The 13,621-nt window shown below is 40.9% G+C and overlaps 3 protein-coding genes across 5 annotated transcripts in view; 1 reads left to right on the forward strand and 2 right to left on the reverse strand.

Annotated features, from left to right (window-relative positions):
- SLC41A2 (solute carrier family 41 member 2) overlaps positions 1-2,259 on the reverse strand; it is a 58,368-nt gene extending 56,109 nt beyond the window's left edge. The window contains exon 1 of one of the 2 annotated variants that reach the window (XM_084505507.1): positions 2,025-2,259. The gene's annotated coding sequence lies outside the window, so the exon portion shown is untranslated. Of the gene's footprint in view, positions 1-846; positions 970-2,024 lie in introns of those variants that run through there. The other variant, XM_084505508.1, reaches the window with a different exon arrangement.
- Positions 2,260-3,959: 1,700 nt separating this feature from the next.
- Positions 3,960-7,509, forward strand: NOPCHAP1 (NOP protein chaperone 1). 2 transcript variants are annotated; one of them, XM_084505509.1, is made up of 4 exons: positions 3,960-4,088; positions 4,692-4,778; positions 5,684-5,838; positions 6,846-7,509. In XM_084505509.1, the coding sequence occupies exons 1-4, from the start codon at positions 4,034-4,036 to the stop codon at positions 7,026-7,028; spliced, it is 480 nt and encodes a 159-aa protein (XP_084361635.1). In that variant the 5' UTR covers positions 3,960-4,033; the 3' UTR covers positions 7,029-7,509. The 2 variants fall into 2 exon arrangements, with proteins under 2 accessions (XP_084361635.1, XP_084361636.1); XM_084505510.1 differs by having other exon boundaries at positions 3,964-4,088; positions 5,684-5,820.
- The window catches only part of ALDH1L2 (aldehyde dehydrogenase 1 family member L2), a 34,372-nt gene continuing 27,742 nt past the window's right edge, over positions 6,992-13,621 (reverse strand). The window contains exons 20-23 of the mRNA XM_084505506.1: positions 13,106-13,271; positions 11,739-11,844; positions 10,380-10,579; positions 6,992-9,353 (exon numbers count right to left, since the gene is read on the reverse strand). Of these exons, the coding sequence (XP_084361632.1) occupies positions 9,298-9,353; positions 10,380-10,579; positions 11,739-11,844; positions 13,106-13,271 (528 nt within the window). The 3' untranslated portion in view covers positions 6,992-9,297. The remainder of the gene's footprint in view (positions 9,354-10,379; positions 10,580-11,738; positions 11,845-13,105; positions 13,272-13,621) is intronic.

Raw genomic sequence — 13,621 nt, forward strand, 5'->3', positions numbered from 1 at the left:
TTACAAAGGTGATACAGGATCTGCACGGCCTCTTTTCCACTGTTATGTCTTGTGTACGTACAAATTCCTGGTATCACCCTGACATCCTTATGTCAGCTATGGCTAATCATTTACACTGCCATGTCCTGGTTAAAGTATCAGCAGAAAGTGAAAGCTACATCAGTTCACCTCAGCATATAGACAGAGTAAACAGACTGTATTATTATTAACCAGTTTGTAGCATCCAAATCCTAAGATGATGTGTGTGCTAAGATTATTTATACCGGATACTTAGTGTTTGGGATGAAAAAATGGAAAACATGCTGAAAAATAATAAGCGTTGTGTGCACAGCAGATAAACAGGCATCACGTACCATTTTTTAAAATATTATGTGATATACTAGTTAATATGGTGTTTATTTTTTGGCAGCTGTAGGTTAAATCAACTGCAAAAGAGACGAAAAAAAAATAGATGAAACAACCTCCAAATGCCTTCTTGAAAATAATGAAGACACTGGAAGAGCAGCCAGCCTCAGGCTCAATTTTCAGACAAGTTTCAGACTGCTGCATTTCACTTCCTGAACATGGCAGCTTTCGATTTCTGCCCCGAGGAAGGGAAAAGCAGCTGTCAGAAAAAGATTTGGTTTGCCTCTGCACTTTTAAGGCAACTCAATTAAAAGAGACCAAAACAGAGCCAGAAACAAAGCGGCAGGCTGTGAAATGCGGTCAGGTTGCAAAATCACCCAAACGGAATGCCAGCACGAAAACTGTCGGGCAAATCACATCCAGACCATCAAAAGCAGGTGGGGAAGTTTGAAACAGAAGAGGTAGCGCACTGCTTTAGATAAGTAACCATTAGGTGCTTACCTGGATGAGTCCTAGCTGCACTATTTGGGATCCTGATTACAGGTTTCTACCATCATCATGAGGGAGGGATGAATTGCTTATTAACTCAGGCACTAGGATACAGACCTCACATTGTTTTGGGGAGATAATGTCCTTAAGTATTTGAAAAGAAAATGATACGTGTTATTTTTCCTTCTGAAATGTCTACCAGTCGTACTGTGTCATTATGCTTCCAGGTTAATAATCTCTTTAAGGCAATATAAGCAGGGAATACTGCCAAGACAGGTCTTCCCATCTAATCTCATCTTTTCACCCGCATTACTGAGCTGGTAAAGCGAAGATAACTTAGGATATCTACTAACAGCTGCTGGGACTCTATGTAGAAGAGACATACAAGAAGACTTTTTTTTTTTTTTTTTTTCCCTCTGTATCTTTATGATTTATTACTGATACTAAGACTAAACAATAATTTAATTTTATATGCTGCACTTATCAGAGCCTGGCTAATAATATTGTGGTCTATAATCTAGGATCAAATGTTAGTGAAGAGTACAGGACTGCATCCTGGGCAGCACAGGAGGCACGATAATATTTACAGAAATTAGGGAAAGTGCTTGCAGCTTCCACTTGAAGGTAATTGAGAATTAATGATGGAGCGGAGGAAATGACAGAAAGCTCTTATGTTTTGGCAGGAGAGGATGGAAAGAGCGCGAGCGTTGTGTCACCACACGTTAATCGCAAAGCTCGTAGACTAATAAAAAAAAAAAAAAAGGGAAAGAAGGAAGAAGGTGATGGTCGCAGGCTGGTCGGGCACAAGCTCCTTGCTTTTCCAGCGACCCCAACCAGACCCCGGCGCAGCTGGAGGGCGCCAGGTGGGACCCGCACCAAGAGGGCGATGCGGGCAGTGCCTCCACCGCCCCGGCACCGTGCCGAGCAGCCTCGGGGCAGGCCACAGCACCGGGGCCGAGCTCGGGGGCAGGCTGCGGGGCCGCTGCAACCCGCAGCACCCTGCCGGGGCCCCGCGGCTCCGCCCGGCGGGGAAACTTTCCCGGACACCCCCCCCACACCTCGCCTCTCCCCGGTAGGGCGGCAGCTGGGTGGGTGGGTGGCCGCCCCTTACCTTACCCCTTCACCCCCGTCCCCATCCCCATCGTCCCCGTCCCCATCGTCCCCGTCCCCTTCCCCTCGCCGCCCCTCACCTGGGCTCCATCGCGGCGCTGACAGCTGCGGGCGAGGTGAGCGGCGCCGCAGCGAGCAGGCGCGGAAGCGGCGGGCGGCCCCCGCGATGATGTGGCCCCGTGATGCGCCGCCGCCGCCGCCACCGGCAGCCCGCAGCCGGCGGAGGGGAAGGGGAAGGGGAAAGGGAAGGGAAGGGGCCGGGCGGCCGCCAGCCACCCGCCCGCTGCCCCCCGGCCGCCGCCGAGAGGGGCGCCCCGCAGCCCCCCCCGGGGAGCCCTAAGGGGCGGCGGAGGCAGCCCTGGCCTCGGTGGGTGGGTGCGAAAGGTTTTCTGGCAGAGCTTTCCCAGTCAGCAGTTTTGGCTTTACTTCTGGATTTTTATTTATTTATATGTATATATTTATATATTTTTTTGCTACTGTTTTCGTTCCGTCCTGCAGCGCGGTTAAAAATAGCTTCCGAAGAAAACGGGGTTTTCTGGGTATTTGGGTCAGCTGAGATGTTCTGGCTCTTGTCAGGCCGCCCACCAAGTGCTTGAGTGCAAGTCCGTGCGTACCACGCCTGCAATCAGCTGCCCCCACAGTCAACTGCCCGTCCCAAATGAAGCGCCCCTCACTGACTCGTTGCGTGGCCAAGGACTTGCTGGGCCCTGTTAATCAACCCTCAAAACCCTCGTCTAGAAACACACTTGTTTTTTTAGCATTAAAATGGTGGAGCCGGCTGAATCTGTGCAGATGTTACCGCTGTTGGTGTCATTCCCCAACGGCTGCTCCGCGCTTCAAAGCACTGGGGATGCCTGAAGTGGAAAATGAAAGAGAAGAAAGAAGAAGGAAAGGCAACCTGGATTTAATGATGGTGGCAGCAGCCAAGCCTGCAGCATCTTTTTTCCTTTCTGTCGACAGACCAGAAGAGAGCATGGGCAAGGCACCAAGTATCTGCCATCGGCTGGAGCTAGCTGCCTCAAGGTGCATGGAAAAGCAGCAGCTCAAGCACAGGACGATGTATTCGCAGGATGGCAGCCAAAACGCTCTGCACTGCGGCAGTGGCACATAAAGCATCACCGTGAGCTCCGAGTTGAGACTGCGTTGAAGGAATGAAGCAGACCAAACCTTAGGGCTATCAGTTCTTAAGCCATGTGGACTACAGGAGCTGTTGTCCCCTGGCCTCATGACAGCCACATGCACCTGCACCTTGTGCTATGCAGCCTGGGAACCAGCTGGGTGCTAGGCAAACCAAGTAAAGCGTGCTTCTGGTACTGGTATTGCTGACTGCAGCTTCGAATATACGAGAATAGCACCTGAGGGAGCTGTTCCTGGCTTGTCTCATTGCTTGCTTGGGCATCTTGCGCAACTCACCTCATCACACCCTGCTGGAGGTTCCTTGGCAGCACAGTGTCCCTGCCTCCACTTTTTGTGCCTGTGGATGAAATGTGTTATTTGGGGCTCATGTGTGGTTATTCTGGGCTGTGAGCAAATTTAGAGCCTCGGTGTTTTGTGGCCCACCACGAAATAACTCAGTCCTCAGCATCTGTCAGTCTTCAAGAGCGGGCAGAGGGATCCTTCTGGGAGGCTGGAATTCTGGAGCACAGCTGGGCAGAAAGGTGGGAACAAGGCAGCAAATTCATAAAATTTCACATCTCCTACTACAGCAGTAGTTACCTGAGTACTCCTTGTCCTCACGTTGGGCCTGGACATCCCATCTCCTCCCTTAGGAAGCACTCGGTTCTTGTTTTAAGGCTTTCCAGCTTACAGACAGGGCCGGGAGCTGCGGAACAGCCCCGAGCTGAACCTGGCAGCTGCAGCACTCGCTTTTCCAAACGACACCTACAATCCCCTCGGGATCCCACATTCAACTCCCCAGATTCTGATCATGAAAACGGGAAAGTTATTAAAAAAGGCATTCCACCAAGATTCCAAAGCCCTTTTTTTTGTGTTATTTTTCGTTTTGAGGCACACCCCCCCCCTCCCCCGGAGCCCGCCAGGGGTCGCTGCGGGGCTTTCCCCGGCCGCCATTTTCCGGCCGGGTGCGCGCATGGCGGCGGCGCCGGGCGCCTCCCGGGAGCTGCTGGCCGCGGGGTGCCGCCCAGGTGAGGGGCAGAAACGGGGCCGGGGAGGGGGCGGCGGGACCCCCGTGCTCGGGGAGGGGGCAGCTCTGCCACCCCTCTTCATCTGGGCCTCCGGGCATCGGGGCCTGCAGCCGGGGTGCCCCCCGCTTCGGCTGGCTTTCTCCCAGCAGCTGCGGCAGCATGTGGTGCGGAGGGCTTCTTAATTTGAGGGCTGTCTGCCGCCTGTTGTTGTAGCTGCTGTGGCTGTAGTTATGGGGTAAGGCTGCTGGAGGGCACCTTGCTGCTCAGTGCCATGGGATCTGGTTGTGAGTGCTGCCCTAAGTTTGTCTAACTCCGTTTTGTACCTGTCCGCTGTCACGCTCTTTGTGGTAGCAGGTTCTAGATGCTCACTGCCTGCTGTCTACAGGGGTACTGACATGTCCCATCCCAAACAAACGTGAAAAAACAGCACTTGGAGGAAAGAGAACTGGAATTTCTGGAGGCAGAGACAACTGAATTAATCCTCATCTGTTTAGGTTTGGTACAGAGAAGGGGGAGAAAGAGCAGCAAGAGAAAAGCTTCACCCTTAAAATGTGAGATTTGTGGTTGGTGCAAGTAAACATTTAAACACCTGTTTGTTTCCAGGGCTAGAAGAAACATTACTGATTAGTTCAAAACATAGCAGCAAGAAGGCCACAACTTTGCAGACGGTTAGGATGCCAAGGAGTAATGGTAAGTATAACTCCTTCTGGGGCAGTGGCAACTACTAGCTATTTTATTTAACAGAAGTTAATGTTTAACAGTTCAACATGCTTATGCGTCTGTGAATCTGTATTTCCTTGTGTTGTTAAGGGGAGAAACTCTCATGCTCTGTTTTGTTGGTGTTAGATTCTTTGTTGCAGTTACGCCTCCTACAGGTTTACTATGTAACTGCTGTTTCTGCAAAACTAGATTTGTTGTGCTAAGTGTTGCAGTTTTACCTTTTAGAGACATGCTCAGAGAAAAATCCCAGTGTCTGCATACAGTGAATTACCTAGGCTGTACCTTTGGTCTTCATTTAGTCAGCTACTTTCAAATTCATGCATGTTATGTGGATAATTTTAATGATTTATTTTTTAATGAATGTTCTGCCAGAATGATTAAGCCGGACCATATAATATTTCATTAATAATAAATTAATTTGAATGCATGTCTTTATGAAAATGACAGCATTTCAGATGTACGTTATGCCTGTTAGAGTCCTTTGAGTCCTTCAGTCTATACTTTGTAAGGGAAGAGAGGAGGACATCATTTTATTTCCACTGGAGGTAATGCTGATGTGGAAGTTTCTCAAGATGACATTCAATGCATATTTTAAACCATGGCAGTTACTAGCCACATTTTGTTTTAAGAATCCAAATGGAACTGTAGGTGTGATTTCTTCACCTGTACCACATGCTGACCAATCCTGTGTCTTTTAGCAACTTATGTCTTGGGAAATTGAATACTATAAAGAATCCTCCTATTAAAACATAAGATGACAATTGGAAATTACAATTGAAATGGAATCTGTTTAGAAGCTCAGGTTTCTGAGGTATAAATGTATAAGTGATTATGTCTTTTTATAGATATGCAGGTGGTAATTATTTCTGTTTCAGTTCTGGACAGAGTACAGAGCTTTTTACCACAGATGGCACATGCAAATGATGAGCTAAGAAGAAAAATGGTAACAGCACCAGCTCATCAATTTGATATTGAAAATCTAGATGGCGCCACAGAAAAAGTTATAGAAATGGTAAATACTATATATTTGGTTCTATACAATAAATTTAGTTACAAGTAAAATAATCCTCTGATCTTAGAAGGAACTAGGCTGAAGAATAGTGAAAAAACAAAGTGGATTATGAGAATTGTTGTAACATACTGATATGGTATGGGTAATGGGCAGGATTTTAAAAAGACTTTTGATATGGCAACATCTGCCAAAATCTTGGTTTTATAATAAACGAGCTAGGAAACCTAGTCATTAATAACATAGTGCTATTTGCAGATCATGTAAGAAATGTATTTGCATAATAAGTATGTATCCTGTATTTTGTATACTTTGTATTTATACATGTGTTTATATACACATATATATATTTATATGTGCATCTAGTATATTTAACATATTTTGTATAAATATGTATTCCTGTATTTTGCCTTGCAGCATACAGGAAGTTTTTGAGGTGAGAATTGTCAGTTTAAGACAGATGCTTTCAGAGAAAAAAATAAACAGACCTCAAATCATAGCTCTGCATATGGAAATATACAATCACTTTTGCTTCAGAAAATATCCTGGTGATTTAAACTACTTGCTACTTTGTGTTGATCGTTGCAGTACCATCAATAATACTAGATTATATGATTTATATTCATAAATATATAAACACTTTATATGCATATATCATGACCCCTTTTATGCATTAAGTGGTTTGATTTAAATTCTTTACTGAATATTAGTTTTGATGCTTACTGCTCACCAGTTTAAACTTCTAATTTAGACTGAATTCAGATATGTATTCAGTTCTCTCTTTTATAATGATACAAAAATACCTTATGTTTGTTATTGGGCAATAAAATTACAACTTTAATGTTTAGGAATCTGTTTATGATACCTGTCATAATCATAGAAGAAGCCAAAATTCTAACTGTGGTTATGGTTTTCTTACGCTAGTAGGGCTGATTGATTTATTTTCTTTATATTTTACTCAAATTATAAAAGTGATACAGAAATGTATAATATGTTAACTCAGGTTTTTTTTTTTTTTTTTTTTCCAGAATGTGGCTGTAGTTGAACTGAGTGGTTCCGATACAGATGAAGAGATACTAACTTCAGAAGATGACTCAGAATCTGAAGATGACTGTACAACTGATGAAGTGACAATACACAATATTAAGTTTCCTAAACAAAAGGAAGAAAAGGGCAAAATAGAAATTTTGGACAGCAAAGAGAATGAGTAAATCCATTTTTTTTTTATTTTTTTTTTTTTAAAGAAAAACAGACAAACCAACTATGTTTTCTTTGACAATTTGGCCCTTAAAACTACCTTGTTTCCCAATGTGACACTTCCCAGGATCACGTAAAATGCTTTAGTTTACACAGAGGAGAATTCAGGATCTACTCATGGCTCTGAGGCAAGCTGCATCTCTGAAGATTAAGTACTGTCTTATTCATCAAACAAAATGGAAATTCCAAGCTTCATCATGAGGTTAGACAAAGTGGCTAGAATCCGGGGCACTTGAACAGGAAGGCATGCTGCAGAGCTAGTTAAGAACTGTTACTTTGTTGAATAAAGATTTTTGTACTGTACTTAAAATAAATATTTGCTTCCAGGGGAGGAAAGAGGTAACTAGGAGAAAAATATTTTATTTTTTTTTATATGGTGTCCTGTGAAATGTTATGTACCATGTCTTCAATATTAAACATTACCTTAAAGTACAACAGAGGTTGTCTACATTGCATTCATGAACACCAAAGCAGTGGTTGGAGCCATTTCAAGATGAGGTAGCATGGTAAAGGACAGATTTGTAACAAGCCATGACTTGAGAGAGTTTGACAAAGGATTACGCACACTTCTTGGCTTGTACGGAGTTATGGGTGGGTTGCTGCTAGTACCTAACTAGCTTGTATCTGCAATGTTTGTGGCTATATATCCTTGGTACTTACATGTACATGGTTAAGTCTGCCTCTGTGGTGTTAAAACTGCTCCAAGCCACACTTCTCATCTCTCACTTTCTCTATCGTGTTTTTGTCCTCTCCATTTGGTTAACAACTGCCATTGCCAGAAGAATAAGGTTAATTTTCAGTATGCGTGTACTGAACTAGCTTGAAACAGCTGTGGAACTGTAATCGGTGAAGTTATATCTTATTCGTACTTTCCTCAGATTGATCAAATACAATGATTTGGGCTGTCGAATTTACTTCATGGATGGCTTTGCATTTCAGAAGAGATGCCTCTGGATATCACAGTTTGTTTCTTAAAGGAATTTTGTACTTTCTACACCATTAAAGTAAATTTTTCTATATTGTATTTACTCAAGTATTAAATTTAAAACATCATGACTTGAAACCTGCCATTATTTACACCATTTATTTTAGATCCAGCACTTAATTCTAGAGCTTTCTTTTATGATCTGTTTGGTAGTGTTTCTGATAAGAAATTACAAGGATTCTGGTCCTTCACAGTGTGGCTTCTTAAAAATGGAAGGGGGGCACAATTCACTGAGATTAGCTGATTAAGTCACTGAGTGTTTTAGGGAATGGAAAGGATGGGAATCAATGAATGGGGCTGCTACTTTTAATGGTAGCTCACAGATGATATTAAACTCTAGGTGGAGTTGCAGACTAAGAAAAACAAGCAGTCCTAGTAGGTTTAGTTTGTTAGACAAGGTCTTGACCTGTTCAGAAAGCTTCAAACTGAAGAAAGTTTGAAAGCCAATGTCTTAACTCAGTCATTTTAAAAGAGATTTTCCAGTAGGTTAATATAAAACGGTGATAACAGTCCATCTGCACAGACACAGAGTGATTTTAATCTGTTAATGTAAACACCTTTCAAACTGCAGGCAGATCACATGTTCCATATCAACAAAAAGATAGAAAATATTTTCAGTAACTTTAGCTTGATATGCATAGTTTTAACACTAATGTTGAACTCTGTATGTGTTATACAAAGATCATAGTAAGTGCACTTCCTTGCATTGATTTACTTCTTATGGCACGAAGGTTTTCTGTACTGCTGAAGAATCGCCAGAGCAGAATGTTTAATTGCTACTGTAAAACTTGAACTCGTTTATAGCAAAAATGACCTAATAATATGCATATTTTGGTTCAACTTTAAGTCAAGCTTTATGACTAAAGATTAAAAATGTTCATGTAGATACTATGTTCACACAAATAAGTAGTAGGCATGTGAGAACTTATCTTTCAGTTGTGGTTTGGCTTATTTTTTTAATACTTTTTTTTTTTTTTTTTTTTTTTTCGTTTTGCTTGTGCTTACAACTGCTACTGTTGCTGGATAATTTAAATAACTTCAGGTTAATTCCCAAATACTTTTGTCTTTCAGTGAGACTAAAATTTGGACCTGATTTATGGAAATTTATCTATGGAATGAGTGTATTTTTTTTTCTAGTTGTAGCACTGCAGACAGCATATCCTGGGCATCGTATTTAGTGCTTTGTGGAGTCCTTAAGATTAAAACTTTGCCAAAAGTTTACTTTCCAAGTGAGGCTGTTAATATTCCACAGTGATGGCCTTTGTTCTGAGATATTCATGAAGAGCTTCTTCACCTGTACAAGCACAATATTAATCAGTTAGAATGGCAGCTAAATGAGAGCAAGTTGTCAGAGAATGTAACTACATCATTGAAGAAAAAATCAAAATGCTTTAGCCAACGTTTGAGTCCTTAACAAATAATGAGAAACTAATTAGTTTACCCTCCCCCTTAGATTTACAGAACTGGTTTAACAAAAAGAGAATAAAACCAACAAATGTTGAAAGAAAACAGCTGGAATTTAACAAGCAGTCACTTGGGTGGGATTGAAGTGGCAGCAATCTCTAGATGGCAACGGGGAGGGCTCATAGTTGCATTTAAGAAGTTTGGTTTGCCTTTAAGTTTCCAGATAAAAATTCTGTGTAGAAGTTTTTAATCTCTCTCCCCCTCCCCTTTTTTCCCCGATAATATTAATCATTTTGATTTCTACAAATGTCTGATAATTGCTAGAAAATCAAAAGGCAAAAATCTGTTGCATTACTGTGAAAAAAAAATTCTTTACTTTTTCATTGCCATGAGGCTTGATCTGTCCAGACTTGTAGTTTCTTTGCTAGACTAAACCTGACTTTTTTTTTTTTGAAACATTTTTTTAAAAGAGAATATCTTCATGCAGTCTTTCTCAGTGCTCACTGAGATTTTGATAACATTTTGAGGCATAATGAAATTTCTGAAGCTCTTACAAGTTTAGAGGAGAGACATAAATTAAGTCTTTTGGAGGGAAAGTAAAGAAGATTTTGGCCAATACCTTTGCTGCTTGACAACATTTTGTAGCCCGCAGGCAGCTCTGGATAAGCTGTCGTTTGACTGCTTGAGAGGAATATTCTGTATGCTGTAGCATTACTTAACATTTGTACAGGAGGGACTGAATTGGAGGTATTGAGGTGGGAATATTGTGAGGATGGGGGAGGAATTAGATCACTACCTGGAGGAATGTGGGAGATGCAGGAAACACATCCGTAGCTCATTTTAGCAGTTCATGGCTAAAGTTGTTTTTTCATTTATTTGGACTATTGGATAAGAAATGAGGTAGAAAACAACTTACCTAAATCTTTTCCAAACCCAGACTGTTTAAATCCACCAAATGGTGCTGCCACATCAGTTTTGTTATATGTATTTATAAAAACTGTCCCAGCTTCTAGCTTTTCACTGATATAGAGCGCTTTGCTTATGTCTTTTGTGAAAATGCCTGAAGCTAACCCGTATTCTGTGCTGTTTGCCCGTCGTAGCACTCCATCAACATCCCTGTGGGAGAAAGAATTGATTTACTTGCTAGGAGGTAAAATAAACAAGTATTAGCAAGCTTTCACCTTCATTTTCATTGAAACACCTTTTCCCATGCACTCTCTTCTCCAGTTAGCTTTGTTAAAGACACCATTTATTAAGAACTACTCTCTGTGTCAATCTGTCAGATTTAAGGAAATTCATACACTTGCTTCAAATTTATAAAGCTTGTGTTTACATTTCTGTGTGTAAGACTACACTAAGAAATGTCAGAAGAAAAGTTGCGTTATGCATACTAACTTTGCTCAGCTACAGCACAATTTGGGGATTACAGCAATATGAAAACATTTGTAAAGCAGAGCTTGGCAGCAGGTTTATGAATCGGTTTGCCAAAATTTGCAAGTTAACAGAGAATAAATGTTGAATCTCAGCCTTCTATTGTGACATGTCTTTTCAGGACATGTTCAGAGTGCTATTTCCTGATTGTATTTCTTCTCCATATACATTCAAAGTTAGAACTTCAAAATCTTGTCATAGCCCCTTATTGCTATACATAATTTGTAGATAGAAAGGGGTATCTATGTGGCCAGGTCTTCAATGCACTTTGATAGTGCAGAAAGATTAAAGCAGGTGGAAATAGTCACACGATGTTTTTATATAAGGTTACCTCATCTGTTTGTAAAATAATTCCTATGATATAAAATGATTTTATGGACTGCCAGTTTTCATAGCTTTTAGTTACAAAAATAGTGTTCCAGTTGTGCACAATGCACAGCAATGCTATGCAGTCCTTTGTGACAAAGAGAAGAATAAGCAATTACACTGGGAAAAAAAAATACACATTTTGTAATCTGGTCAAGCTCTTGCAATTATATAAGCTCCCTTAAAAATGTTACATTAAATACCAGGTCTTATTTAAGAAATGGCACTTGAGGTTGCCTTCTACTCCCTTGCATGCTTCTAATAGCATTAGTTCTATATTGACATGGAGAAGGATACCCCATACTAAAAATTTTCTGAGTGTAGGTGGAAGAAGACCTAGGGATTCAGACAGATTTACAGGATTAAACAAAACCATACTACATATTTTATCATTTCTATACTATGTATTTTATCATTTCTATGCATAGGATGAAAATGAGGAAGTAAATTTTCAAACAGTCACCAGAGGAGAACGTACCCATTTTTAAATTTGGAAATCACCATCACAGGACCAAAGGACTCTTCCTTGGCAATATACATATGATCTTCAACATCTGTGAATACAGTGGGTTCCATGAAAAAACCTAAACAGAGGATAAAGCATCATTTATTTGAGCATGGACAAAATGCTTTGTGGTTTTATATCATCCAGGCCATCAGTTTTGCATACTTTGACCTCGTAGATACACTGAGACTTGAAACAGAAAATAGTAAGAGTGATATGAATGAAGTATGAATAGAAATGCATGTGTGTAAGCACCAATGAAACTTCAGCACAAGGGTTAAAATAATGGCCTTGATCAGAACAAAAATATGCTGGTCAAGCCCAGACCAGAAGGCCTGCATACCACAAGCCCAGGTGACTCCTCAAGGGAAGACCCTGCACTGTGGCATCAGGAAGACAAGGTTACGGCATGTCACAGGGGTCACTGCTTTTCTTGTTACCTAGCAGGAAGACAGACCTAGCCATAAATATCTGTATATTCCAAACAAGGAAAAACATCTGATGGGCAGCAACTTCGAAAGATTTATGGAGACTGAAGTAAAGAAAATTTTAAGACAAATGCTCACCTAATAACAACTGTTCATTTCTAAGGGATGTAAAAAAAAAATAAATCCAAAAATTAGTTCATTGTTGCCAATCAAGAATTGTCCCAGTCTTAGACGTAAATGATCCTGGCCACCTAGATCTTGGTGAGTGAGCATATTTCACTGTAGTGGGTAAAATCAATTTCCATGAATTTGTATGATCTCCTCCTCCTTCCCGCTTAATTTTGTTACACTGATTTCTTGTAGCTACAAGTCTCCACATTCTTTTTCTTTGGGGATGCATTCATTATATTGTAAAATTCAGACACAAATGTCTATTATTCATTTCTGATTAATGACAGATGTCCATGAGAAAATGCTGCTTTTCCATTAAACTTAATACACATATTCTTTATATAACAAAACAGGCTTTTGATAATAGTACCTAATGCAGACTCTGCCAGCAGTTTCCTCAGTCAGCTTTAGTGTTTTGTTCATCTAAATGGATGTAATTATACTTCCAGCTCTTGACAGTTCAGTGATGTTCCAAAAAAGGTTTCAGTGCTCCACAAACAATAGGAGTAAATGATCATAAGATTTTAATACAGACTAGATTCTGACTCAATTTTGTATGTTACATTTCAGTTGCACAGGATCTCTTAATATGAGACTTGAACACACTGTTCTCAAGTGCTATCTTGGACTAACCTTGTACTGTTTCTATGATATTGCTGCTTTATATAAAGCAGCAGAGACAAAAACATTGGCTTTTATTTAAAGTGTAAAAATTCCAAACACCTTTGAACAATATCTTACCTGGTCTACATACTTGCTTTCCTCCATACACTAGAGTGGCTCCTTCTTTTACTCCAGTTTCACAATATTGCAGCAGCTTTTCCAAATGTGCCTTGTGATTTTGTGGACCATGATCCGTAGATCTATCCAGTGGGTCACCGATTTTCATTTTTTTAATTTCTTCCACCTATGGGTAACCCAATTAAAATGAAGTTATAGAACGTGAAATGGTTGTTAAAGTGACCAGTGACTGAGCATGCTTTCCTGATAGCGTTTTGAAGCTCGGCTCAAAGAAAGGGCTGCACTCTTAGAAAGTGAATGCTCCTCCCCTTCTAAAACGAGACTGTTTATATAGTCTTGTGTTTGGTAAGCTCTGGTTACTTCTCTAAGTTTTTGATGTTGCTTTTATGTACTCATTCTCTTCTGTTATTAAGAAAGCATCTAAACTGTTAGCTTTTACCAGTAGTAAATGAGTTATCATAATAATTTCCTGGTCTTGAACTATAGAAATGAATTCTCCAATGGTATGGTATGGTA

This window comes from Aythya ferina (genome assembly GCF_964211825.1).
Source record: "Aythya ferina genome assembly, chromosome: 1".
Classification (NCBI taxonomy): Eukaryota; Metazoa; Chordata; class Aves; order Anseriformes; family Anatidae; genus Aythya; species Aythya ferina.

What these genes read in the sequence shown, in the direction of transcription:
- NOPCHAP1 (XM_084505509.1), top strand. Translation starts at nt 4,034, where the DNA reads ATGGCGGCGGCGCCGGGCGCCTCCCGGGAGCTGCTGGCCGCGGGGTGC. An exon ending in TAGGATGCCAAGGAGTAATG is followed by an intron (nt 4,779 to 5,683) that starts GTAAGTATAACT and finishes TTTCTGTTTCAG; the next exon opens with TTCTGGACAGAGTACAGAGC. An exon ending in TGGTAAATACTATATATTTG is followed by an intron (nt 5,839 to 6,845) that starts GTTCTATACAAT and finishes TTTTTTTTCCAG; the next exon opens with AATGTGGCTGTAGTTGAACT.